Here is a 19,910-nt window from a genome sequence, read left to right as displayed (position 1 = left end):
CCCTTTAAGAATGGAGCCCTTGGTCATGCGCAGTGTTCTATGTTATTCTGGTACTAACTCGTTTTAGTAAATGTGAAGCTCCAGTTCAATTTCTTGTATTCAGAGTCTTTTTTATTATATAAATAAGTCATAAGAGCTAAGACACTACAATGGCGACGAGGATGATACCTGCAGTGTGCATCACGAATGCAGATGGAGCTCGTAGGAAGAGAGGAAGATTTGACCCTGAAGAGAGGAAGATTGACCTGTAAGAGAGGAAGATGTTGACCCTTTAAGAGAGGAAGATGTTGACCCTGTAGCACAACAGCTAGCAAGCAGTGACGACGAGGGGAGAGCGAGAACGAGGCGGCAGATCAAAGACCCGTGGAGCCGGAGGTAAAGAGAATGTCTAGCATCGGGAAAATAGAGGTTTGATGACACGCAAGAAAACTGGGCAACTTACATTGAACGACTGGAACAGTACTTCATTGCAAACGACATTGCTGAACAAGGAGTACCAGCGTTGTTGAGTTAATTGCCCAAAACGTACAGTTTGCTAAGAGATCTGACTGCCCCTCTGAAGCCCTCAAATAAAACATTCACAGAGATTGTGGAGATATTGCAAAATCACCTAAACCACTCCTCATCGCGGAACGTTTTCGTTTCCACAAGAGAGATCAGAATGAGGGGAGGGTGTTAGTACATTTGTAGCAGAGTTGAAGAAACTGTCTGAACATTGCCAGTTTGGAGAGAACCTAAATGACACATTAAGGGATAGATTTGTTTGTGGACTGAAACATGAACACATTCAAAAACGTTTCCTCACAGAATCAGATATCACGTTTGCAAAGGCTGTTGAAATTGCTGTGACTATGGAAATCGCGACTAAAGATGCATTTGAGTTGCAAAGTAAAAGAAAGACTGACCTATCACAAACTTCCCTGCACAAGTTTTCACGCAGCCGACAGCGCCCACGTGTGGCCGAAAAATGCAACAGGTGTGACGGAGATGGTCACAGAGCAGAGGACTGCCGTTTCAAAGACGAAATTTGTCACAAATGCAGTAGAAGGGGGCACATTCAAAGAGCACGCAGAGCAAATTCAGTCACAACAGGAAAACTGAGAAATAAAGGGTCTGTGAATGCACTAGCAGAGAACAGTGGCAGTGATTCAGATGATGAACGATGAATTGGTACAATGGAGTTAAACACAGTGACTTCTCCCAGCAGTAGCATAATATGGGTGACACCAGATATCGAAGGCAAACCCCCTCAAAATGGAGCTGGACACAGGATCTGCAGTGTCTATAATTTCCACTACTGTCTACAATGAGCACTTCAAGGCTATCAAGCTGAAGAACACAAATGTGTTGCTGAAGACCTACTCAGGAGAGCGATTGAGCCCAATGGGGGCGTTGCAGGTCAGAGTGCGGTATGGGGGGCAAACACAGCAGTTACAGCTGTATGTGGTGCCTGGAACTGGCCCACCATTATTTGGCAGGGAATGGCTTTCAAAAATGAAGCTGAACTGGTGTGACTTGAAAATGCTCCACACGTTCCAGTCCAAAGAGAAAGGCACCGACCAAACACTGGAACACTTGATGAAGAAATACAACACAGTGATCAGATGGGAACAGTAAAAGGCTTCACAGCAAAACTTGTACTGAGAGATGACGCAACCCCAAAATTCTGCAAAGCCAGATCTGTTCCATACTCCCTGAGACCAAAGGTGGAAGCGGAAATCGATCGCTTGCAGGATACAGGGATCCTGACGAAAGTGGACAGAAGCGAATGGGCCACACCCATAGTTCCTATTGTGAAGAAAGACGGGTCTGTTAGAATGTGTGGGGACTTCAAGGTAACTGTGAATTCAATGTTGCATGTGGACCAATACCCCCTGCCACGCCTGGATGACATCTTTGCTGCACTACTGGTGGGAAACACTTCAGTAAAATCGATCTGAAACAGGCTTACCTGTAGCTACCGGTTGAAGAGAGCTCCAAACAGTACCTGACAATGAACACACACAAAGGTCTATACAGGTATAACCGCCTGGTTTTTGGCATTGCATCGGCCCCAGCCATTTGGCAACGAACTATTGACCAGATTTTGCAAGGAATCCCAGGAACCCAGTGTATCATAACAGGACGCACCGACAAAGAGCACCTGGCTAACCTGGAAGAGGTCCTGAGAAGACTGAAAGAGTATGGTGTCTACAGGCAAACTTACAGAAGTGTGAGTTCTTCAAAGACAAGATTGTCTTCTGTGGACATGAAATCGACCGCAATGGATTGCACAAAACACAGGACAAAATCGAGGCAGTGGTACAGGCACCACGACCACAAAATATCACAGAAGTGAGATCTTTCACTGGACTGATCAATTACTACAGAAGATTCCTCCCAAACCTTTCAGCAGTACTCCAGCCTCTAAATCAGCTCCTGGAAAAGAATAGGACATGGCGGTGGACAGAACAGTGTGAAACTGCATTTCTTGAGGCAAAACGGCTCATCACATCTGAACAGGTCCTGATGCATTACGACCCTGAACTGCCAGTGAAGTTGGCTTGTGATGCGTCCCCTTATGGCTGCGGGGCCGTCCTTTCACACACACTGAAAGATGGGTCAGAGAGGCCAGTTGCATTTGCGTCACGAACGTTGAATGATGCAGAGAAACTACTCACAAATCGACAAAGAAGCACTGGCGCTAGTGTGGGGCGTCAAGACACTCCACGCATACCTATATGGCAAGCGTTTCTCTGGTTACGGATCACCAGCCGTTGCTTTCCATTTTCAGTCCAAAGAAAGGCATTCTGGGAATGCCAGCAGCCAGGTTACAGCGATATGCCTTGTTCCTCCCAGTCATATGAATGTATGACATTGAGTTGAAGCCGTCGTCCCTCCACACAAATGCAGATGGATTATCCAGACTGCCGTGTACAAGAGAAAGACAAAGGAGTGTGGATGCAGTGGACATTTTCCATACCGCTCAGCTCGAGGCACTACCGGTAGCACTATCAGACAGATGTGACCTTGTCAGTGTTCACCTACACAGTATGGCCAGCTACAGGCAGAGAGAGAGTATTTCCAGAAATGACCAAAGATGTGACCTTGTCAAAAGTGTTCACCTACACCATGTCAGGATGGCCAGCTACAGGCAGAGAGGAGCTGACTCCGTATTTCCAGCGGAGAAAGGAAATTACAACGTACCAAGGATGTTTGATGTGGGGAATGAGAGTCATGATACCCCAGAAATGCCAACATCAGGTTTTGCAGCAACTACAAGAAGGTCATGTTGGAATTTGAAATTGTCCATTTCTTGTATTCAGATTCTTTCTTCTTATATAAATAAGTAATAAGAGCTAAGACACTAAATATGGGATATAAGAAACAAAAGCTGTGTGTCGCGTCGTCATTTATATTATAACAATAATTCAACATAGTAAGTTTGTATGACGATCTGGTTATTAAATGGGAAACCAGTTTAAAGACAGTTAAATAGTAGCGTGCTTTAAACCGCTCTGGTGACGAACGTTGCTGCCCTGTTTCCAATCGTCCACATTGATGCTGTATGAACCTATTCAAGTAAGTAAATACACTTTGGGGAAAAGACTATACCTGTGTTCGAATACCCATAACATACTGTATACTACATATTAAATGAGTGTATATACTATTAGTTAATTTTAGGAAACTAAACGAACGGTATCCTTCCAATTCGTTAGTTGATGCTGTTACTATGCAACTTATTGCTAGCTTGTTAGTAAAAACAAATAAGACCTCTTACAACTTCATTAACAATGTCCATTAAGAACGCTCAACGACTAACGGAATTAAATATCACCAGTTACCTAACTTCATAATGGCTATCATGATGTAATTGTAAAACAAACTCCAAATGCATTTGTAGGTAGCTAGCTAACAGCCATGGAAGAGAGTGAAAGGATAGCTGCTCCAACTGTCAAAGAAGGTAGAGTAGGCTATTCTGGTTGGGCAGGTACTGTTGTGTAGTTCCACTCCATAGTAAGAAGTGAGGACGGAGATAATAGTAACATAATATTCAGTGCGGTCTAATTTTAGTATAATGAAGTCTGTTTTCTGTCCTCAGATACAGAGCTGTGAAACCCTGTCTGCAGATGAAGAGCAATGGTTCCCAGTCCTGTTCCTGGGGTGCACATTTTTATTTTTGCCTTAGCTGATTCAAATGATCAAGTCATCATCAAGCTTCAAGTGGTATTTATGTATTCATTTGTGACGCTATCCTTGATATGATGCTGCTGTTGTCACATGCTACACATGCATCTATCCAATGCTATCATGTTTGTTATAAGATATATTATACTTTAGTAATCCACAATGACCTGGTGACCTAAGTGTCTAATGACATTATCTTCCATATTCCTACAGATGCCTTGCAACTTGAGATTTCTTCAAAACGATTGCCTACAGTCACTGTGTAGGGCACTGCACAGTTGGGTGACCAGGGCCACCTGGTCTCGTGGGGGATTTCAGGCATCTGTGAAGGCTACCTGTGTCCTGCATAACTTCATGATGATGAACAGGAGGGGACCTGCAGCTCTCCACCATGTGCCAGAGGAGAGGTCTGCTGCTCTCCATCATGTGCCAGAGGAGAGGTCTGCTGCTCTCCACCATGTGCCAGAGGAGAGGTCTGCTGCTCCCCATCATGTGCCAGAGGAGAGGTCTGCTGCTCTCCACCATGTGCCAGAGGAGAGGTCTGCTGCTCTCCACCATGTGCCAGAGGAGAGGTCTGCTGCTCCCCATCATGTGCCAGAGGAGAGGTCTGCTGCTCTCCACCATGTGCCAGAGGAGAGGTCTGCTGCTCTCCACCATGTGCCAGAGGAGAGGTCTGCTGCTCTCCACCATGTGCCAGAGGAGAGGTCTGCTGCTCTCCACCATGTGCCAGAGGAGAGGTCTGCTGCTCTCCACCATGTGCCAGAGGAGAGGTCTGCAGATCTCCACCATGTGCCAGAGGAGAGGTCTGCTGCTCTCCAGCATGTGCCAGAGGAGAGGTCTGCTGCTCTCCACCATGTGCCAGAGGAGGGGACCTGCAGCTCTCCACCATGTGCCAGAGGAGAGGTCTGCTGCTCTCCACCATGTGCCAGAGGAGAGGTCTGCTGCTCTCCACCATGTGCCAGAGGAGAGGTCTGCTGCTCTCCACCATGTGCCAGAGGAGAGGTCTGCTGCTCTGCAGGATGTTGCCAGGATGGGGGCCAACAACGCAGCACAGGAGGCAATCTGTGCAGGAGACCTTCACCTCCTACTTCTTCAAAGAGGATGCTGTTCCCTGGCAACACCAGACTACACTATGCACAACCAAAGGCTCTTTTAAGAGCCATCCACATTGCAATAAGTGTATTCTTCCATTTACTTAGCTATGTCAACTGCAGTTATTCAATAAGTCTCTGACTTATTTTCTCTAAGTCTCCTTCACTCCATCCCTTTCTCCCGTAATCCTCTAGGTCAGTGGTTCCCAAACTTTTTATAGTCCTGTACCCCTTCAAACATTCAACCTCCAGCTGTACCCCCTCTAGCACCAGGGTCAGCACACTCTCAAATGTTTTTTGCCATCATTGTAAGCCTGCCACACACACACTATATGATACATTTCTTAAACATAAGAATGAGTGTGAGTTTGTCACAACCTGGCTCATGGGAATTGACAAAGAGCTCTTATAGGACAAGGGCACAAAATAATATAATAAATTCAATAAATTTGATATTTATTTAACCATCTTACATATAAAACGTGTTTTTGAAATGTGAATCACATTTTTGTTTGGGAATACCTGCTGTAGGTTATATCAGCTGTGTCGGTGAACCCCTCCCGCATCTTAACTGGCTACATAGAGGGTACAGCATGATCAGAGGTGAAAGGTCACTTGGTTGGGTCAACAGGAAGTATTATCAAAGAGATGCTTTACATTGAAATACAGATAGTGTGTGTGTGTATGGTGTGTGTATGGTGTGTGTGTTCGTGTGTCTGTATGGTGTGTGTGTTCGTGTGTCTGTATGGTGTGTGTCTGTATGGTGTGTGTGGGGGATTTAGACATAGTGGTTATGCTGTTAGTTCTCTATAAACAAATTGTTGGGGTTGGAAAATTTGGTTTTTGGTGAGCAGACAGAGCATCAAACAGTATCATCATGATGAGTAATCTTCAGTTAGACTATTAGAACATAATGCAGACCAGACAGTCATTACTTAACTAGCATTGGTCCATTGGCGTTTGGAAAAAAGGTCATTAGAACACCTAACACAGGCCTTTTTTCAGGTGAATACATTTTAGAAAGAAATATAAAAGTGTGTGTGTGTGTGTTTCTGGAAACAAGGGCCACTATCGTCTCAAAAGTCAAAGTTATTATTAACTTTATTAGAACAATTATTGTTAATCAATTAAAGGGGCAATCCACAGTTAATACATTATTTTTTTGGATCTTGAAGAATATAACTTATGACTGCTTAGTTCAACTGTTGTACCCCATCAGAACCCAAAATATAAGCTGGTTTTGCTCCAATGTTTGTAAATGTAAACAAACACTGTATAGCCTCAAAACATGGATAAAGCTATAACGTTGGATGGTCAGTCATTGCATGCATAGCTCTGTCTTTGAGAGCAGTTACATTTCTCCAGCCCCATCCCGCAGCTTTTTACAAAAACAGAGGCGGGGTTCAGCTTTTTTATTGTTTCAACTGTGGACTGTGCCTTTAAAAAACCCAACAACCAATCAATACCAATGTCAATACAAATACAGAATGAAAGAAAACATACATTACAATCAGTGTAAAAGGTCTGCTAGAAGTGGCCTTAGATTGTTACACACTGACACTAGTCAATGTTAAGCTGGTCTTCCAGTAGTCATCTCAGCCACAGACAGACTATTGTCTTTACACTGACTTCTCACCACAGATATTTATATTTTCATGAGGAGCACATTGCTTCACAAGTGTATGTGTGTGTGTATGAGTTATGGTTGGAAATGAGTCACCATTACTCAGGTACTAAAAGCGTTCTTGACCTACTAGTGGTGTAGAGTAGTGGTGTAGAGCTGTGATGTAGACTAGTGGTATAGTGTAGACTAGTGGTGTAGTGTAGACTAGTGGTGTAGAGTTGTGATGTAGACTAGTGGTGTAGTGTAAACTAGTGGTGTAGAGTTGTGATGTAGACTAGTGGTGTAGTGTAAACTAGTGGTGTAGTGTAGACTAGTGGTGTAGTGTAGACTAGTGGTGTAGAGTTGTGATGTAGACTAGTGGTGTAGTGTAGACTAGTGGTGTAGTGTAGACTAGTGGTGTAGTGTAGACTAGTGGTGTAGTGTAGACTTGTGGTGTAGTGTAGACTAGTGGTGTAGTGTAGTAGTGTAGAGTAGAGTAATGGTGTATTGGAATGGATCACTTTGTGGCAGCAGTGGCTGTGGGCCGGGGCTAGTTGTGGATGTGGATCACTTTGTGGCAGGTGTCATCTTGGTCTGTTCACATGTGTTTGTGGATGTGGATCACTCTCTTGCAGTTGGGGCAGTGGTGTTCTACATCCTTACAGGAGTCAACACAGAACGGAATCAAACAGCATGGCCAGCACCTAGAGAGAGAGAGAGACAGAGACAGAGACGGAGGTGGGGTAGAGCGAGAGAAGGGATTCAGTGTGTGTATCCATCTCTACAGTGTATGTGTGTTTATGAGAGAGAGAAAAAAAAGAATGTTTGCCACGTGTACCAACTTACATTAAGACGCCGAGGACTCCACAGATGACCCAGGTGCGCAGTCCAGGGGTGTGTGTGGTCTCTGTCAGAACCTGGACCTGACAGTGGGGACACGTCATCTGGCCGGGTACGTCTCTAGGCAGCAGCTGCTGCATCACCACCACCTGGGTTACTGCAGAGGGAGGAGAATACTGGTTAGAACCAGATAGAACTGGACAGAACCACCACCTGGGTTATGTCGTGGAAAATCGGTTCAAACCATAACACTTACAAGAACTTGTAAATTCAAATAGACTTTTAATACTATGTATCACAAGCCGGAACGATCCGCGGATCCCACCCCTTCCCAGAGCACTGGTTCGCTCTTTATACACATCCACACACATGAGATCATTACATACATTAATTAAATTACTTCTCCTATGGTCATCTGCCACCATTATCCTTCATTTCAGGCTTCCTGCTTGTCTACGCCCAATAACGCCTGTATCCGCTCTTGATTAGATTATAATGGGGGCAGGACCCCCTTGTCCCCTAAAATTAATATATGTCTATCTTGCCCTAAGCACTTATGGCCTTTACCCTAAGCACTTATGGCTGTTCCTGTCAATTTTATCTTCATAATGGTGTCCTGCTTTTTCCATACATGTACTTTAAAGCACGTATGACTTTGGCCATCTGCTAATCTTTGGTTTCCTGTATTTACCAGAATGGCAAATGCACTCACGTCTGCCATCTTCTCCTATTTTCTAGTGTACACCTGTCTATTGTTTAATAGTGTGATATCTACCTAAATATGTATCAATTACTCCTACAGTTACTGCAGAGGGAAGAGAATACTGGTTAGATCCAGATAGAACTTGAAAGAATCACCACCACCCAGGTTACTGTAGGGAGAGGGAAATACTGGTCAGAACCAGATAGAACTGGGCAGAACCGGACAATACACAATATAACAGAACAGAACAGGATAGAACCAATTAGGCCCCCCCCAAAATTGTGTTCTTTGTTCTATATTTCACACCCCCACAGAGGGTAGAGGATTAGAAGGGTTGCTAAGGATGGGTGTTGCTATGGCCAGGACGTCCAGCCAATACCTTGTGTGTGTACAACTTGGTTCTCTTTTCACGGGGTAGGAGTAGGGGTACCCGATTGAGGTAGTTTTGGTCACACAGGAGTTTTCTTCAGTGTGTGTGTGACTCACCACTGGGGGCGTTTGTAGGTTGTGCCATGCCCGTGCAGGCTTGGGGAGGTGGTGGGTACATGCCGGGTTGGGGAGGTGGTGGGTACATGCCGGGTTGGGGACCTGATAAACAAGGGATAAATAAATACATCAATACACTGTCATTTATTACAAACCCAGGGATACAGAGTGGTTGGCCAGCCCTTAACAATGATGTTCATGACATCTATGGCTATCATCACACACACATAAAATGTCCCCATAGGAGCACCCTTTTAGGTTCCAAGATGAACCCTTTTAGGTTCCAAAAACCCTTTCAGGTTCCAGGAAGGTTCTAGATAGCACCTTATTTTCTAAGAGTGTAAGCTTAAACTGTCCCTAAGAGTATCAGTGTAGATCTGATCTCTTACCACCCTGGAAGCCAGGCTGAGGGGGGGTAGGCTGTTCCCCCTCCACTTCCCTGGTAGCCCGCTGGGAGGCCGGGGGGAGCAGACCATCCTGCGGGGGTCCATACTGGCTCTTCTCCATACTGAGAGAGAGAGAGAGTTTGGTGACATTTCATGGGACAAAGACTTGGCCTGTAGACTCTGAGTAGTACAAGCCTATAACAACACCACCACTAATGAATGCCACACACCCACTAAATCTATCAGAATAACCCTAACCCTGGTCTATGTTACTGGTGAATGATCAACAGTTAGAGTCAGTTAGAAAACGTTTAAGTGTCAATCTACAATGACACATCAATTGACAATACAAAATACAGAGGCAGCCCTTTCCTGCAGTCAATGTCACTGTTAAAACCAGGGGCGCAACTTTGGTTTTATAAGTGGGGGGACATAGTTGTATTATTTTTATCCACTCGGATAAACACTCCAAACAACCTACCTGACGGCTCGGAGGCGTCCGCATGGTCCTAAAGCACACCGTTGCCTCGTTTTGTATCACATTCCAATGATAAAACTGGGGGGTTCAAAATGGAATTTCAGAATGTGGGGGGACATGTCCCCAGTGAAAGTTGCGCCCCTGGTTAAAACTAACTTAAAGTGGGTACAGCCTCAGTGCTCACAGTAAACACGCACCAGAAGTTAAACAGAATGTTGAAGGTTACGCTCAGCAGACCTGAAATTTGCTCAGTGATGAAAACATTAGAGGGAACAGCCTATTCCCTATATACTGTCGTTCACTACTTTTAATAACCGGAGTCCTATGGGCCCTGGTCAACAGTAGTACACTACCCCATGGGCCCTGGTCAACAGTAGTACACTACCCCATGGGCCCTGGTCAACAGTAGTACACTACCCCATGGGCCCTGGTCAACAGTAGTACACTACCCCATGGGCCCTGGTCAACAGTAGTACACTACCCCATGGGCCCTGGTCAACAGTAGTACACTACCCCATGGGCCCTGGTCAACAGTGGGCTTAATAGAATTAAAGACACCCATTTCAGGAAGTGTTTTGAATTTTAAATACAAAATGTTACAACTTTTTAAATAAGTAGCTTCTCCTCTTCCATTTATTGAGAAGTCATTGAATATAGATTATTTCAGATTACTTCCTGAACTGACTGACCTCAATTCAAATTGACCCCAAACCTGACCTTTACTATACCCATTTACCATGGGCAGGAACCATAACTCACACACCCTAGTCAGTTAAACATTTACACAAGGATTCATTTTCATTTCCTTAATCCAACATCTCACAGAACAGCTGGACATGTCCACATAATGGGCCCTGGGTATTCTACCCTATCATGGTTTGGTTAGCTATCAAATTCACTGATGTGTGAGTACAGTTTTCCACTCTGTGTGTACACATCTAACAGCTCTGTCAAACATTAGGCACCAAGACAGAGTTAAAAGGTAGTGTGACTGGTGCTGTGTTTTCACATTTAGAAAACACATGTCTCTGCCCCCACCTTCTCTATTGGTCAACAGTAGTCTTCTACCCCATGGACCCTGGTCAACAGTAGTCCTCTACCCTATGGGCCCTGGTCAACAGTAGTACTCTACCCTATGGGCCCTGGTCAACAGTAGTCCACTACCTGTTACGAATCCCTTTGGCCCGACAGTCTAGGGGGGGATGGTAACGAGACCCGTAACATAACTCATGCAAAGTGTAACAGTGACAAAGTAACGGTGAGAACGAAATAACACAGACAACTTAATTACTGTCAAACACTCAGGTTTTATTTCTAAACACACGGTAAAGGGGGGCAGGAAAAGGGGCTGAGTTGGACCCAAGGAAAGAATGAATAATAATCCAAAAACACCCCTAAACTAGACTAGCCTATTTCAACAACAGCTAACTAACCAAAAATACAGGGGGTGGTCCGCCCAGTTCTAACTAGTGTATTTAACAGTTTACCTACGGGTAGTGTATGCCCATGGGCGACCTGTCTGGTTACACCCTTTTCCCACCATCAAACAAACACTCCAACACCATAACCAAAAACAATACTCACAGGTGGGGACAAAGTGACATGTATCCTAAACCACACAAGATATCTACAAACATATGGCATTTACAGAGAGATTGAGCGGTTGTGATTGGGTAAGGGAAAAGGAGCAGGTGTCTTCCGATTAGCGACTGATTGATGACTGATTGGGGAATGATGATTGTCACCTGTGAGTAGGGGAGAAGGAGAGAAAAGAAATACACACAGGATACACACAGAATACTTGTATCTGTAACACTACCCTATGGGCCCTGGTCAACAGTAGTACTCTACCCTATGGGCCCTGGTCAACAGTAGTACTCTACCCTATGGGCCCTGGTCAACAGTAGTCCTCTACCCTATGGGCCCTGGTCAACAGTAGTCCTCTACCCTATGGGCCCTGGTCAACAGTAGTCCTCTACCCTATGGGCCCTGGTCAACAGTAGTCCTCTACCCTATGGGCCCTGGTCAACAGTAGTCCTCTACCCTATGGGCCCTGGTCAACAGTAGTCCACTACAAAAGGTAACATGGGGCCATTAGGGATGCCAAACAGAACAACAATCAGCTGCCAAATACACTACACAATGGAGCCTGATACAGACTGCCCGCTCGCTGTATGGTGTGTGTGAGAGAGAGAGTAAAGAGAGAGAGAGAGACTGATCAAGACAGTTAAAGTTGGGTGGGCCATCAAGGGAAGTTTAAATTCTTAGATGAGGTGTTTCTTGCTAATGTGATTGACAAGATAAAATGATGCAAAAGAGGTCTGTGTGTTAATGCGTGTCAAACCGTATTTGAGAGACAGAGAGAGACAGAGAGAGAGACAGAGAGGACAGAGAGAGAGAGAGAAGACAGACAGACAGACAGACAGACAGACAGACAGACAGACAGACAGACAGACAGACAGACAGACAGACAGACAGACAGACAGACAGACAGACAGACAGACTGTGAGTTGGGGGGCTGTACTGTGAAGTTGGGAAAGTTCATTATGGTAATCAAATCAAATTGTATTTGTCACATGCTTCATAAAGAACAGTGAAATGCTCACTTATAGGCCCTTTCCAACAATGCAGAGAATTATGCAATTGGACCAGCTGTTTTTCACAAACGCTAATACACCATATCTACTAAACACATAACACACACACCAGTTCACCATCACTTCTAGCCATTTCCCAGAGGATATTATAATCTGGTTGTCAATATTTACCAGGGTTAATTAGAATTAAAGACACACACAGTGATTTTATTTTTAAATGTAAAACATTTAACATCTTTTAATTTTTTTTATTGAGAAGTCATTGAATATAGATTTTTTCAGATTACTTCCTGAACTAACTGACTTCAATTCGAATTGACCCCAAACCTGACCTTTACTATACCCATTTACAATGGGCAGAAACCCAAACTCACACATCCTAGTCAGTTAATCATTTACGCAAGGCTTTATTTTCATTTCCTTAATCCAACATCTCACAAAACAGCTGGACATTTCCCCATAAATGATAACATGGTTTGGTTAGCTATCAAATTCACTGATGTGTTGGAGCGAGTAGTCGCATTTCGCTTCGCTCCACAGGTAGTATTACATTTCATTTCATTTCATTACAGTACAACGGTTTGATTTGTTTGATCTTAGCAATTTTTTCTTAGCTAGCTACATAGCCGTCTTTGTATCAAAGATAATTGTGTAGTTGTGTAGTTAATTGTGTAGTTTAGAGTAATTATCGAGGTTAGCTAGCCAGCTATTTTCGTCCTTCTAACGTAGTCAACACTGCTAGCTAGCCAGCTAGCCAACTTCTACCGAATAGCAGCACTGTAGAAACTATTACATTACAACGGAACGACTTGATTAGTGTAGTGTTAGCTAGCTACATAGTTGTCTTTGCTGTCTTTCTATCTAAGATAATTGTGTAGTTTAGAGTAATTATCGAGGTTAGCTAGCCAGCTATTTTCGTCTGCCGCGCCGCCGTTCTCCTACCTAGTCAACACTGCTAGCTAGCCAGCTAGCCAACTTCTACCGAATAGCAGCACTGTAGCAGCACTGTAGAAACTATTACATTACAACGGAACGACTTGATTAGTGTAGTGTTAGCTAGCTACATAGTTGTCTTTGCTGTCTTTGTATCCAAGATAATTGTGTAGTTTAGAGTAATTATCGAGGTTACCTAGCCAGTTATCGAGGTTACCTAGCCAGCTACACTTTCAAACAAAGTCAACAACGCAGCCACTGCTAGCTAGCCTACTTCACCAGCCAGCAGTACCGTATAATTTTAGTCAATAAGATTTTTTGCAATGTAAGCTTAACTTTCTGAACATTCGAGACGTGTAGTCCACTTGTCATTCCAATCTCCTTTGCATTAGCGTAGCCTCTTCTGTAGCCTGTCAACTATGTGTCTGTCTATCCCTCTTCTCTCCTCTCTGCACAGACCATACAAACGCTTCACACCGCGTGGCCGCTGCCACTCTAACCTGGTGGTCCCAGCGCGCACGACCCACGTGGAGTTCCAGGTCTCCGGCAGCCTCTGGAACTGCCGATCTGCGGCCAACAAGGCAGAGTTCATCTCAGCCTATGCTTCCCTCCAGTCCCTCGACTTCTTGGCACTGACGGAAACATGGATTACCACAGATAACACTGCTACTCCTACTGCTCTCTCCTCGTCTGCCCACGTGTTCTCGCACACCCAGAGAGCTTCTGGTCAGCGGGGTGGTGGCACTGGGATCCTCATCTCTCCCAAGTGGACATTCTCTCCTTCTCCCCTGACCCATCTGTCTATCGCCTCCTTTGAATTCCATGCTGTCACAGTTACCAGCCCTTTCAAGCTTAACATCCTTATCATTTATCGCCCTCCAGGTTCCCTTAGAGAGTTCATCAATGAGCTTGACGCCTTGATAAGTTCCTTTCCTGAGGATGGCTCACCTCTCACAGTTCTGGGTGACTTTAACCTCCCCACGTCTACCTTTGACTCATTCCTCTCTGCCTCCTTCTTTCCACTCCTCTCCTCTTTTGACCTCACCCTCTCACCTTCCCCCCCTACTCACAAGGCAGGCAATACGCTTGACCTCATCTTTACTAGATGCTGTTCTTCCACTAATCTCATTGCAACTCCCCTCCAAGTCTCCGACCACTACCTTGTATCCTTTTCCCTCTCGCTCTCATCCAACACTTCCCACACTGCCCCTACTCGGATGGTATCGCGCCGTCCCAACCTTCGCTCTCCCCCCCCCCGCTACTCTCTCCTCTTCCATCCTATCATCTCTTCCCTCTGCTCAAACCTTCTCCAACCTATCTCCTGATTCTGCCTCCTCAACCCTCCTCTCCTCCCTTTCTGCATCCTTTGACTAACTATGTCCCCTATCCTCCAGGCCGGCTCGGTCCTCCCCTCCTGCTCCGTGGCTCGACGACTCATTGCGAGCTCACAGAACAGGGCTCCGGGCAGCCGAGCGGAAATGGAGGAAAACTCGCCTCCCTGCGGACCTGGCATCCTTTCACTGCCTCCTCTCTACATTCTCCTCTTCTGTCTCTGCTGCTAAAGCCACTTTCTACCACTCTAAATTCCAAGCATCTGCCTCTAACCCTAGGAAGCTCTTTGCCACCTTCTCCTCCCTCCTGAATCCTCCTCCCCCCCCCCCCCCCTCCTCCCTCTCTGCAGATGACTTCGTCAACCATTTTGAAAAGAAGGTCGACGACATCCGATCCTCGTTTGCTAAGTCAAACGACACCACTGGTTCTGCTCACACTGCCCTACCCTGTGCTTTGACCTCTTTCTCCCCTCTCTCTCCAGATGAAATCTCGCGTCTTGTGACGGCCGCCGCCGCCAACAACCTGCCCGCTTGACCCTATCACCTCCTCTCTTCTCCAGACCATTTCCGGAGACCTTCTCCCTTACCTCACCTCGCTCACCAACTAATCCTTGGACCGCTGGGCTACGTCCCTTCCGTCTTCAGAGAGCGAGAGTTGCACCCCTTCTGAAAAAACCTACACTCGATCCCTCTGATGTCAACAACTACAGACCAGTATCCTTCTTTCTTTCTCTCCAAAACTCTTGAACGTGCCGTCCTTGGCCAGCTCTCCTGCTATCTCTCTCTCAGAATGACCTTCTTGATCCAAATCAGTCAGGTTTCAAGACTAGTCATTCAACTGAGACTGCTCTTCTCTGTGTCACGGAGGCGCTCCGCACTGCTAAAAGCTAACTCTCTCTCCTCTGCTCTCATCCTTCTAGACCTATCGGCTGCCTTTGATACTGTGAACCATCAGATCCTCCTCTCCACCCTCTCCGAGTTGGGCAGTCTCCGGCGCGGCCCACGCTTGGATTGCGTCCTACCTGACAGGTCGCTCCTACCAGGTGGCGTGCGAGAACTGTCTCCGCCCCACGTGCTCTCACCACTGGTGTCCCCAGGGCTCTGTTCTAGGCCCCTCCTATTCTCGCTATAATCACCAAGTCACTTGGCTCTGTCATATCCTCACATGGTCTCTCCTATCATTGCTATGCAGACGACACACAATGAATCTTCTCCTTTCCCCCTTCTGATAACCAGGTGGCGAATCGCATCTCTGCATGTCTGGCAGACATATCAGTGTGGATGACGGATCACCACCTCAAGCTGAACCTCGGCAAGACGGAGCTGCTCTTCCTCCCGGGGAAGGACTGCCCGTTCCATGATCTCGCCATCACGGTTGACAACTCCATTGTGTCCTCCTCCCAGAGTGCTAAGAACCTTGGCGTGATCCTGACAACACCCTGTCGTTCTCAACTAAACATCAAGGCGGTGACCGTTCCCTGTAGGTTCATGCTCTACAACATTCGCAGAGTACGACCCTGCCTCACACAGGAAGCGGCGCAGGTCCTAATCCGGCACTTGTCATCTCCCGTCTGGATTACTGCAACCGCTGTTGGCTGGGCTCCCTGCCTGTGCCATTAACCCCTACAACTCATCAGAACGCCGCAGCCCGTCTGGTGTTCAACCTTCCCAAGTTCTCTCACGTCACCCCCGCTCCTCCACTCTCTCCACTGGCTTCCAGTTGAAGCTCGCATCCGCTACAAGACCATGGTGCTTGCCTACGGAGCTGTGAGGGAACGGCACCGTCCGTACCTTCAGGCTCTGAATCAGGCCCTACAACCAAACAAGGGCACTGCGTTCATCCACCTCTGGCCTGCTCGCCTCCCTACCTCTGAGGAAGTACAGTTCCCGCTCAGCCCAGTCAAAACTGTTTGCTGCTCTGGCACCCCAATGGTGGAACAAACTCCCTCACGACGCCAGGTCAGCGGAGTCAATCACCACCTTCCGGAGACACCTGAAACCCCACCTCTTTAAGGAATACCTAGGATAGGATAAAGTAATCCTTCTAACCCCCCCCCCCCTTAAAAGAGTTAGATGCACTATTGTAAAGTGGTTGTTCCACTGGATATCATAAGGTGAATGCACCAATTTGTAAGTCGCTCTGGATAAGAGCGTCTGCTAAATGACTTAAAATGTAAGTACAGTTTGCCTCTGTCTGTGTGTAACACATCTAACAGCGCTGTCTGTGTGTACACATCTAACAGCGCTGTCTGTGTACACATCTAACAGCGCTGTCTGTGTGTACACATCTAACAGCGCTGTCTGTGTGTACACATCTAACAGCTCTGTCTGTGTGTACACATCTAACAGCGCTGTCTGTGTGTACACATCTAACAGAGCTGTCTGTGTGTACACATCTAACAGCTCTGTCTGTGTGTACACATCTAACAGCGCTGTCTGTGTGTACACATCTAACAGCTCTTGTCTGTGTGTACACATCTAACAGCGCTGTCTGTGTGTACACATCTAACAGCACTGTCTGTGTGTACACATCTAACAGCTCTGTCTGTGTGTACACATCTAACAGCTCTGTCTGTGTGTACACATCTATCATTAGGCACACAAGACAGAGTTAGAAGAGGCAGGGTGACTGGTGCTGTTCTCTAAACCAATTTAAAAAACACCCCTCTTCTAAGTCTTTTCCCTTCTCACGTAGCAACACACACAAAACAAACACAGATATTCCTAGTCCTACACACAACTCTTTCATATTTTATTATAATTCTGCAAAGAAGCACTCTGAAACCCCTCAACTGAGAGCACCCTTACCCAGCCTCGAGCAGAGAGACAGCCCCTTACCTTTTTGGAGTCCTGGAGGAGACGAGGTACTGTGGACTGGAGCCCTGGAGGAGACGAGGTACTGTGGACTGGAGTCCTGGAGGAGATGAGGTACTGTGGACTGGAGCCCTGGAGGAGATGAGGTACTGTGGACTGGAGCCCTGGAGGAGATGAGGTACTGTGGACTGAGTCCTGGAGGAGATGAGGTACTGTGGACTGGAGCCCTGGAGGAGATGAGGTACTGTGGACTGGAGCCCTGGAGGAGACGAGGTACTGTGGACTGGAGTCCTGGAGGAGATGAGGTACTGTGGACTGGAGTCCTGGAGGAGACGAGGTACTGTGGACTGGAGTCCTGGAGGAGATGAGGTACTGTGGACTGGAGCCCTGGAGGAGACGAGGTACTGTGGACTGGAGTCCTGGAGGAGATGAGGTACTGTGGACTGGAGTCCTGGAGGAGATGAGGGTACTGTGGACTGGAGTCCTGGAGGAGGACGAGGTACTGTGGAGCTAAAGATCAGAGCTGCTACTCCCTCGAGACTGTGAGAAAGTGAACCAGGTAGGAAAGAGAGTGAGAACGAGCGCACACACAGAAGGGAGGAGTGAGGAAGGTGTGAGGCAGATGAGGTAACAACGTTATCTGAAGTGGCTGAATAGTGAACACAAGCCTGATGGAAAATAACTACACCTGTTGGTCAATCACTAGTTCCAGTGTAATTGCATCATCACTGTGTGACGACGAATCCCAGTATAACAGGAAACAGTCAATTCCACTCACACCAGGGGTGATTCCAAAATGACAACGAACCCTGGTCAAATGCAGGTGCACTCCTGTACCTAGGGAACAGGGTGTCATTTGGGACGCAGGCCTGAAGACACTGATTCCCATCAATATGACCAGAGACCTCTGACTTACTAAAGGGTTTTAAAGTGAAGAGGTGGGAATATGCTGTGTTTGTGTGTGTGTGTGTGTGTGTGTGTGTGTGTGTGTGTGTGTGTGTTAGTGTGTGTGTGTGTGTGTTTTGAGGGGAAATAGTTCTCGATAAACAACGTTGTGGAAAATACGTTTGTTAGTGAGAAGACAGAAAACCTAGTAGCCAGCAGAGAGCATTAACCATGCATGAGCAGCCTATTATCACCATGATCATCTTCAGCTAGACTATTAGAACATAATGCAGACCAGACAGTCATTTCTTAACTAACATTGGTCCATTGGGGTTTGGAAAAAAGGTCATTAGAACACCTAACACAGGCCTATTTTCAGGTGAATACATTTTAGAAAGAAATATTAAAGTGTGTGTTTCTGGAAACAAGGGCCACTATCGTCTCAAAGTTATTAACTTTATTAGAACAATTATTGTTAATCAATTAAAGGGGCAATCCGCAGTTAATACATCCATTTTTTTGATCTAGAAGAATATAACTTATGACTGCTTCTTGTGCTTAGTTCAACTGTTGTACCCCATCAGAACCCAAAATATAAGCTTGTTTTGCTCCAATGTTTGTAAATGTAAACAAACACCGTATAGCCTCAAAACATGGATAAAGCTATAACGTTGGATGGTCAGTCATTGCATGCATAGCTCTGTCTTTGAGAGCGGTTACATTTCTCCAGCCCCATCCCACAGCTTTTTACAAAAACAGAGGGCGGGGTTCAGCTTTTTTATTGTTTCAACTGTGGACTGTGCCTTTAAAAAACCCAACAACCAATCGATACCAACGTCAATACAAATACAGAATGAAAGAAAACATACATTACAATCAGTGTAAAAGGTCTGCTAGAAGTGGCCTTAGCTTGTTACACACTGACACTAGTCAATGTTAAGCTGGTCTTCCAGTAGTCATCTCAGCCACAGACAGACTATTGTCTTTACACTGTGACTTCTCACCACAGATATTTATATTTTCATGAGGAGCACGTTGCTTCACAAGTGTGTGTGTGTGTGTGTTATGGTTGGAAATGAGTCACCATTACTCAGGTACTAAAAGCGTTCTTGATCTACTAGTGGTGTAGAGTAGTGGTGTAGAGTTCTGATGTAGACTAGTGATGTAGTGTAGACTAGCGGTGTAGTGTAGACTAGTGGTGTAGTGTAGACTAGTGGTGTAGTGTAGACTAGTGGTGTAGAGGTGTAGAGTTGTGATGTAGACTAGCGGTGTAGTGTAGACTAGCGGTGTAGTGTAGACTAGCGGTGTAGTGTAGACTAGTGGTGTAGTGTAGACTAGTGGTGTAGAGGTGTAGAGTTGTGATGTAGACTAGCGGTGTAGTGTAGACTAGCGGTGTAGTGTAGACTAGCGGTGTAGTGTAGACTAGTGGTGTAGTGTAGACTAGTGGTGTAGTGTAGACTAGTGGTGTAGTGTAGACTAGTGGTGTAGAGTAGTGGTGTATTGGTATGGATCACTTTGTGGCAGCAGTATCTGTGGGCCGGGGCTAGTTGTGGATGTGGATCACTTTGTGGCAGGTGTCTCATCTTGGTCTGT

At 46.0% G+C, this 19,910-nt stretch overlaps 1 protein-coding gene and 1 pseudogene across 9 annotated transcripts; one reads left to right on the top strand and one right to left on the bottom strand.

Moving 5' to 3' along the window:
* Positions 1–260: 260 nt before the first annotated feature.
* LOC120041900 lies at positions 261–5,558 on the top strand. 9 transcript variants are annotated; one of them, XM_038986766.1, is made up of 3 exons: positions 261–375; positions 4,085–4,146; positions 4,384–5,558. In XM_038986766.1, the coding sequence occupies exons 2-3, from the start codon at positions 4,123–4,125 to the stop codon at positions 5,401–5,403; spliced, it is 1,044 nt and encodes a 347-aa protein (XP_038842694.1). In that variant the 5' UTR covers positions 261–375; positions 4,085–4,122; the 3' UTR covers positions 5,404–5,558. The 9 variants fall into 9 exon arrangements, with proteins under 9 accessions (XP_038842694.1, XP_038842690.1, XP_038842695.1 ...); XM_038986762.1 differs by having other exon boundaries at positions 4,085–4,209; XM_038986767.1 differs by lacking the exon at positions 261–375 and adding an exon at positions 3,082–3,265.
* A 1,787-nt stretch (positions 5,559–7,345) lies between these two features.
* On the bottom strand, positions 7,346–17,536 carry LOC120041902 (annotated as a pseudogene).
* Positions 17,537–19,910: the final 2,374 nt, after the last annotated feature.

Source organism: Salvelinus namaycush, unplaced genomic scaffold, assembly GCF_016432855.1.
Source record: "Salvelinus namaycush isolate Seneca unplaced genomic scaffold, SaNama_1.0 Scaffold575, whole genome shotgun sequence".
Classification (NCBI taxonomy): domain Eukaryota; kingdom Metazoa; phylum Chordata; class Actinopteri; order Salmoniformes; family Salmonidae; genus Salvelinus; species Salvelinus namaycush.
The sequence above is the reverse complement of the archived record's forward strand: the minus strand, read 5'-3'. Positions and strand labels throughout refer to the sequence as shown.

Bases quoted from the DNA above. Each gene is read 5' to 3' on its own strand.
- LOC120041900 (XM_038986762.1), top strand. From the start codon at position 4,123: ATGGTTCCCAGTCCTGTTCCTGGGGTGCACATTTTTATTTTTGCCTTA. The intron at 4,210-4,383 runs GTATTTATGTAT...ATATTCCTACAG, and splicing joins TCATCATCAAGCTTCAAGTG to ATGCCTTGCAACTTGAGATT.